Raw genomic sequence first — 7,500 nt, forward strand, 5'->3', positions numbered from 1 at the left:
GAGAGAGAGAGAGAGAGAGAGAGAGAGAGAGAGAGAGAGAGAGAGAGAGAGAGAGCACGTTCAACTGCTGAATGCATGTTCAACTGCTGAACGTGCTCTCCAGCAGAGCCACTTCAGTCACGGCACGGAGGGAGGGAGGGGGAGAGAGATTTAGGCTACATGACAAGACCTAAAACAAATATAGGTCAATGTGCGCTAAAATCCCAATTCGATCGAGGAACAAAAGTAATTTCCATAGCGATTAAATCTCATTGAACTCGTGCGCTGCATCTCACCTCTGCCTGAACAGAAAAGACGCAAGCCCATGCAACAGGTGGCACCCAGGCAGATGAAATAGTTAGTTTCCAGGAATGCTCGTCTATATATTTCTTTATTGCGGTCGTTTTCGAAAATCATATTAGTTTTCCTCCAACGCATCCCCGATGTATCATGCATTCTCTGCTCAACTGATCTCGCATAACGCGCCCCTACCAAACTACGGGGGAAAAATATCCTCCACATTTAGAATGGGCTACTACAGTACGCCAGCTAAAATGCAAAGAGGGTGATATCACAAATACACAAAAATAGTGCAGGGGAGGAGAATCGTCCAGATTTAACAGAGGACAGAGTGAGTGCTCTAACTGCATAACTGAGCGCTCAAGACTCTTCTGGTTGAACAAAGGGAAACACGCTCATGAGCACCGTGCACCGTCGGGGCTGTCGGGGAGATGAGGTGGGCCATCAGGAATATTAAACCCTATTCTGCCTAACTACTAGCCTACGTATGTTTCCTGGACATTTCTGAAATTCGGGTTAGGGGTAGGGTGGAGCAAGGTAGCCTACTGTTCTCAGATGCTCCCGTGGCGCCTTCAGATAGGCTAAATTAGGAATGCGATACAGTTATACACGTGCGATACAGAAATACAGATACGGTCAGCCAGACCTTGAATATTACGAGTGCAAGACAAAGCAAAACTGATATAACAAAAACATACAATAGAAGCAAAGGAGAATCGTTTACATTTGCAAACAGAAGAGAGTTGAGAAAATTCTGCCGACTTGGCTTAAATAACTGTGCGCTTCGCGCCTCATGACTCTCCAGGTTTAATAGAAAGGGCGCGGCTCACCGCGGCGCGCAGGCTGCACCCAGCAACGTTGACCTTCAGGAATACTCAGCTAATCTTCTACCTGGCTCTATATTTCCAAGACATTTTAAAGGAACTGGTTTCGTTTTTGTCCTCCCTTCTTTTGGTAACGACTGTTCTCTGGAGCTTGAATTGCGTTAACGTCTCTACATGTAGGCTACTACCTTGCATAAATGATACTTCCAAAATACGGGATAATTGTCATCCAAACTTCACATAAATGTGAGTAAACAAAAGACAAAATGTATCTGGCCTGCTAAATACATAAAAATAGGGAAGGAGAGAATTGTCCTCATTTTCAACCAGAAGAGAGGAGAGTGCTTCGATACCGCACAATTGCGAATGGTCTGATGACCGAGGTAAACGCAATGATGAATAACGGCTTCTCTAGATGTCTAGGAGACAACAGATTGCACTTCACCATTTTGCGTCATTGTCAATGTCTGTCATGAGACTGTTATTATAAGATTTAACTGTTTGTGAATGCTTAGGAGAGACGACTGACGTTTTTGTGATCAAAAATCGCGCATGGCCACAAATAGGCGCATTTATGGTTTCATTTTTAAGGACCTCATGGCGGGCCAGAAATTTGCTGCCCGCGGGCCGCAGTTGGCCCGCGGGCCGTTGTTTGGAGACCAGTGCTGTATGTATTAAAATGAAACCCCTTAAAATCAACAGGGCTTCGCGACCCTCTGTGGATCTTTGGCGACCCATAGGTTGGGTCCCGACCCCCATTGGTTGGGAACCACTGATGTATATTTCTGCAATTAAGACTCAGAGAGAGGAATTCGTATTTAACGATTTAATGTTAACATAATTGACAATGGAATTGGCATAAGTAGACAGTATTTGGCGTAGGTCCAATCATCAGCCCGGGTCTTGCGCTGGCGGATCCAGTAGAGCCTGCCGTAGCCGTGCAGCAGGAACTGGACCTTTAACCCCCCGGACAGGAAGACTGGACCCAACTGGTGGCGGTGGGGATGGAGGAGGAGATTTCGTACCGGCCATGCCTAAAGCCAGCAAGAAAGGAGAGTTAGACACATAGAGGTAGAAAATAACACTAGAGAGGACACAGCAATGTGCGACAGCACTGGGAAATGGCAGCTGGAGCTTCCCAACTTCCGTAGGTAGTGTAGGTACTTTCAGGCAATGCAAGTCAATGGAGAACACGCCCACCCCTGTCAAGAAATTAACTAAAACTGTGATTAAAGTGTTACTTCATATTTACAAAGACCAGATTTGAAATGTCAGGCTAAATATCTACTTAAATCATATGAGTCGATAAAATACATTTAAAAATCAAATAATATCTTTTATGAACATAGTTAGCAACACACTTCAACTATTGTCCTTGTATAGTGTGTTGATGGACATTTTCACATGATTAAGCCATTTTTGACAGAGGTGAGCCTCGTTCTCCGTTAATTTCCATTTCTCTGATCTACCTACAGATAATGGCCGCTACAGATTGCCGTAAAAAGGGGGGCGGGGTCCTCTCTAGTGTTATTTTCTACCTCTATGGTTAGACACGTCACTATAAAGGAAATGGCAGCTGCTGATTGGCTCTGCGAAATGCACAGGTGCTCTGAGTCTTCCTGGCAGAACTAACGCAGGCTATATCTCTCACCACCTCAGCCCAAGACTACTCCATGCTTGCTAACCACTTAGCAACTTAATCGGTTGCCTATGTGAAATTGCATAGCAACAGACTAACTTGCTATAGCGGAGTGAAAAAATGCAGCCCAGGTCTGCTGTGTCATTGTGTATCACTTGTTTGCTTTCACTTTTCTACCGCATCTTTCTAATTGACTGGTCGTTTTCTATCTCAGTAACTTCCAGGCGTATTCTGTTATCACCTCCTTTCTTTCCCTTTTCCTTCATCTCTCTTCATCTGTGCCTGGGTCTGTCTGATATTTCACACATCCTTTGTCGTTTTCATCTCTGGAGGATCATTTGTATTCCGCAAACTTTCTGTGCCTCAAACTGTTCCACAATGTACGGAGGAAGTACCAAAACCAACAGGGGGTCAATCGCCATTCCGACACACCAAATTTTCCGACAGTATTTGATTGTCATTCCGAGCCATTTAAACATTGTTTTGGGGGGCGCTGTGGTGCAGCGCGCTAAGCCCCCCACATTTGGGCTTTCATGCCCATGGGGACCCCGGTTCGAGTCCGGACGGGGTCATTTCCCAATCCTCCCCCATCTCTCTCTCCCACTCACTTCCTGTCAGCATCTCATACTATCCTGTCAATAAAGGTATACAAAGCCCCTAAAAAATACATTTTTTGTGTCGGAATGGCGGTGTGTTCCAAGACCAAGCAACTTTCTCCAACAGCACTACCTGTCGTTGTGCACTCACTGGACTGTCACTCCACTGTCCTCTGTGTCACCCTAATGCATGATCAGAGTCAGAGCCTGAGATGCTAATGAGTAAACCTGTTAGCCTCAGCTAACACTCTGAGCTGACACTCGCTGCTCAAGATTTCACGACTAATGGCTGGGCTTGCACTGTGCGATTTTTTGGCCTGATTTTGCCACGATTTGTCAGTCGCATGACTTTGTAGGAATCGGGACCATTTCTGACTCAATCAGAGGTCAATTGTGAGTCTCGCATTGTGTAGTGTACATGGGGTAACGATAAGCGATTTCACCTCATGACCAACTTGTGATCTACAATGGTCGCAAGGAAATCAAAACTGTTTGAAATCCTGTTCAGCCCTCACAAGTCAATCGCAGTTGTAGCAGTGCTACAACCCGATTCAACACTACATTTCACACTACCCAGAGAACCAGTCAAGATTAGGAATTAGCATCTAGCATTACTAGGTGCATTACTTAACTTTAACAAATAAGGAAGTGCACAAATCCCCTTTTATTAAGGGATTATTCTTTGTTAATATGCAGGCCAAAATGTATAATTTTAGTTTTTAAAAAAAACCTCTTGTTTTTAATGCACACTGTCATTGACTTGCATAGCAGCTGTGCTACTGACATACTCTGATGTGGAAAACATGCAAATAAGTTCATCTCAGACTCTGACGCCATTCTCTTCCACGCTCCCACTTCCCTACTGTCTACTTAAATATGCAGCTGTCACATGTAGCCTAACACTTTTGTCCTTCATTTGTTCCTCTCCATTTGTTCCTTTAATTTGTCTGTCCAAGGTTGACTTTCACATTTGCACTTCAATAAAAATGTTTACTTCTGTTGTCTTTTCATGTTACTGTGCAGCAGTATTCTGCAACTGTGGTCTGGTGATTTAAAGCAGGCCTAAATACATACTAACAGGAAAATGAATTATGAAGTTTAAAAAATAAAGCTACTGTATGTTTTCCCTCCATAATTTAATACGAATGTGGTCGATAAAATTCAGCATGTTTCACATCTGAAATGGCAAATTAATTTTGCTGGTCAAGACAGCAAACCTTTTCTTTTTGCTTGACAGATACTGTACATGGCTCTTTCGACCAATTTTGCGGACTTTCTGGTGTCACAATTTTTATCCATCATGGCCTGGCACTCGCATCCACTGCCCATGCGCGCCTTGTTCTCATCCTATGCCCCCGTACTACACCGTGGCCAACACATTTTCCATCCAGTAATCGTTCTTATTCAATCTACATTCTACGTTCTTTGATTGTCACCTGCCTCTCTCTCTCTCTATCTCTCCTCTGTGATTGGTGAAGGCGGATGACGTGCGGGCGCTGCTCACGGCCGCCATGCCCCCCTCCGCTCTGCCCTCCTGCTACAAGCCTCAGGTCCTCAGCGTGCCCGCCTCAGTCAACCTCGCTGGCATCAAGGGCATCACAGGCACCACCACTAGTGGCGGCGGAGGCAGAGTACCAGCACCTCCCCTCTCCACCTCCACCTCCTCCTCCTCCTCCTCCTCGTCTTCCTCTTCTTCTCAGTTGGCCTTTTCCTCCTCCTCCTCCACCTCCTCGCCGCTCCCTCCGTGCCCCGTGCCCGGCTCCCCCTGCCCAGACTCTGGCCTGGATGCCCCCCCAGGGCTCCTGGGCTCCGGCTTCCCTGAGCTGCACTCCCTCCTGCTGCCACCGGGGGCAGAGGAGGCCGCGGACGTGGAGAAGAGAGAGGAAGGTGAGTACAAACCTACAATCTGGTGGTTTGTAATGTCTTCAACATAAAAACAAACAATTGATGCACAAGGTGTAAACACAATATAGTAGGCTAATAATGGTACATATGATATGACATACCAAAGAAAGCTATCCGCCAACAGTGGCTGGTGACCCTGAGATTATTACTGGCTTCAGCCAGGTCAGGTGAGCAAAATAGCTGGGAGTCTCTTAATTATAGGAAGGGAAAGAAAGCACATCGTTCACGGCTGGCCATTTCCCCCCCCCAAATTGATTTAAAATTTGTTAGAAGTTGTGGTGCATACAGCAGCTCAATATCTCTCATAATTCATTTTATTTTATTTTATACTGACAGGAAATGATAATGACATCATTTCCTTTCAGTTATCTTCTGTTTGGTCCGGCACCTGTGCTACTGATGTGCGCGCATTCTCTGACTTTTTAGATGCGTCCCACGCATCTCTATAAGAGGCTTTGGTGTCCGTCCGTCCCTCCGTCCGTCCGTCCGCCCTCCCGTGATGCGTTTCTGAATTGTGATTCCCTCTTGTGATTCCCTCTTGTGTCCACAAGGTGGCAGTCGCTCAGTGGAGTGGCAGAGCTCAGTTTTGGCCTGGAGCTCATGCGTGCAAACCAAAACGTCTACCATGGTTAGCAAACCGGCTACGCAGCTGATTGATTGCATTATCTGACACAACTGCAGAAGCACAGAAGTCTGTATGCATATTCCATCCATGTGTGCCATGTGTGCTAGCCGAGTTCCTAAACATTCACACAAAGACGTCTTCAGATAAGGAGGATAACTGTCAAGCGCCACACTCAACAAACTCTTCATGGTCAATAACACCAAGCGGAGCACAAAAAATAGGAAGGCATAAGACATTTGCAGATAGTTCTAGCGTTTCCTATGTTCAGTGTTGTTAGACTACACAGCGTCACCACTCAAAAGAAACAACACCCTTTGAAGAAAACAACAGCCCGAACACCGGCAATCCCCTGTATTTTTTTTGACAATGCTGTGAGAAGTGCAGGCAAGAGAGCAACTCGCGCTTTGAGCGTGGGTGGAGGAGATTACTTCGATACTTCGATTAACGCGAGCACAGGGAGAGTGAAGGCTCTGTTGATCATACGCACACGCGTCTTTTAAAGGGTTTGACAGAGAGCGCGCTTTTCGGAATGCAGTAAGTAAGCCCATACGACTTTGTAGCGAGCGTCGATGTTGCAAAAGGAACGTGAGCGAGAACTTGTTGTCACAATGTGGGTGTTATTAAATACAGCGCATTTGCAGTCGGCCACAAATATGAACGAGACGATGAGCTCGCACCGGTTTGCTCTACTAACACACCACGTGTGAGGAGTGGCGGGACAGGCAGTGAGGAGGAGCTGAAGTGGGGACCTGCGCAAACTTGTGTAGAGGTGTGAGACAAGACCCATATACACACGTGAGTGAGTTGTTGACCAACCAGTTCATGGGCGCGTGACCTCGGAGGCAGTCCGCCGACGAGCGTTGAAGGGGATAAGCAACTGCAGAGGTTGCAAGATCTGACTGCAGCCGCATTCATCCCGCGATAGTTTTACACCATGTGACATGTCACCTCGTCAACGCAACGTCGACGAAATTTCGAAGTTTGACAGGAAATCTAACCGTCATGCAGCATTTTCCATCCAGGGTGCATTGCTGTCTAAATGCGCATATATAAGTTGACACATATCGAATGCACCTATTATCCACGTGAAAACGCAAACGCCTGCAAACCACTGTTCTGACAGAAAGAGAGTGCACCTGTCGCCTACTCTATCTACTTCCCAAAGCGGCATTTAAAAGTATTCCATGAAATCCAACATCAACGTCACTTCAAATAGGTGACAGCATCATGCACACATGAAATAACACTTCAGTGAGGGGACATCACTGCTCTCATATTAAAGTGAAAAGATAGTTTCACATTTTAGTTTATTTAATGTAGGCCTTCGCAAAATTTCAAATAGCCTATTCATTGAAATCTGTCCAGAAAGGGTTGTAATCCAAGTTTGCCTGTTTTTTATGTTTGTAATTATTTATTTTTTTAAAATAAAAAATCGTGATTAAAAAAAATAAAAATAAAAATTGAGATTTTATGTTTAAAAAAATGTGATATGGGATGGGCCGATGGCCCCCCTAGCTAAATTCGCCTTAGGTCCCCAAATTGCTAAATGTAGTGTAAGGGATTATTTTGAAAAGACAGTAACATGTAATCAGCAATGCATTACAGTTTTTCAGTAACTTGCCCAACACTGTT

General features: G+C 45.4%; 1 protein-coding gene across 1 annotated transcript in view; it reads left to right on the plus strand.

Annotated features, from left to right (window-relative positions):
• Positions 1 to 7,500, plus strand: part of LOC134467532 (poly [ADP-ribose] polymerase tankyrase-2-like) — a 58,554-nt gene that overhangs the window by 40,934 nt on the left and 10,120 nt on the right. The window contains exon 20 of the mRNA XM_063221387.1: positions 4,817 to 5,096. Coding sequence (XP_063077457.1) covers positions 4,817 to 5,096 — 280 coding nt within the window. The remainder of the gene's footprint in view (positions 1 to 4,816; positions 5,097 to 7,500) is intronic.

Source organism: Engraulis encrasicolus, chromosome 17 (assembly GCF_034702125.1).
Source record: "Engraulis encrasicolus isolate BLACKSEA-1 chromosome 17, IST_EnEncr_1.0, whole genome shotgun sequence".
Lineage (NCBI taxonomy): Eukaryota > Metazoa > Chordata > Actinopteri > Clupeiformes > Engraulidae > Engraulis > Engraulis encrasicolus.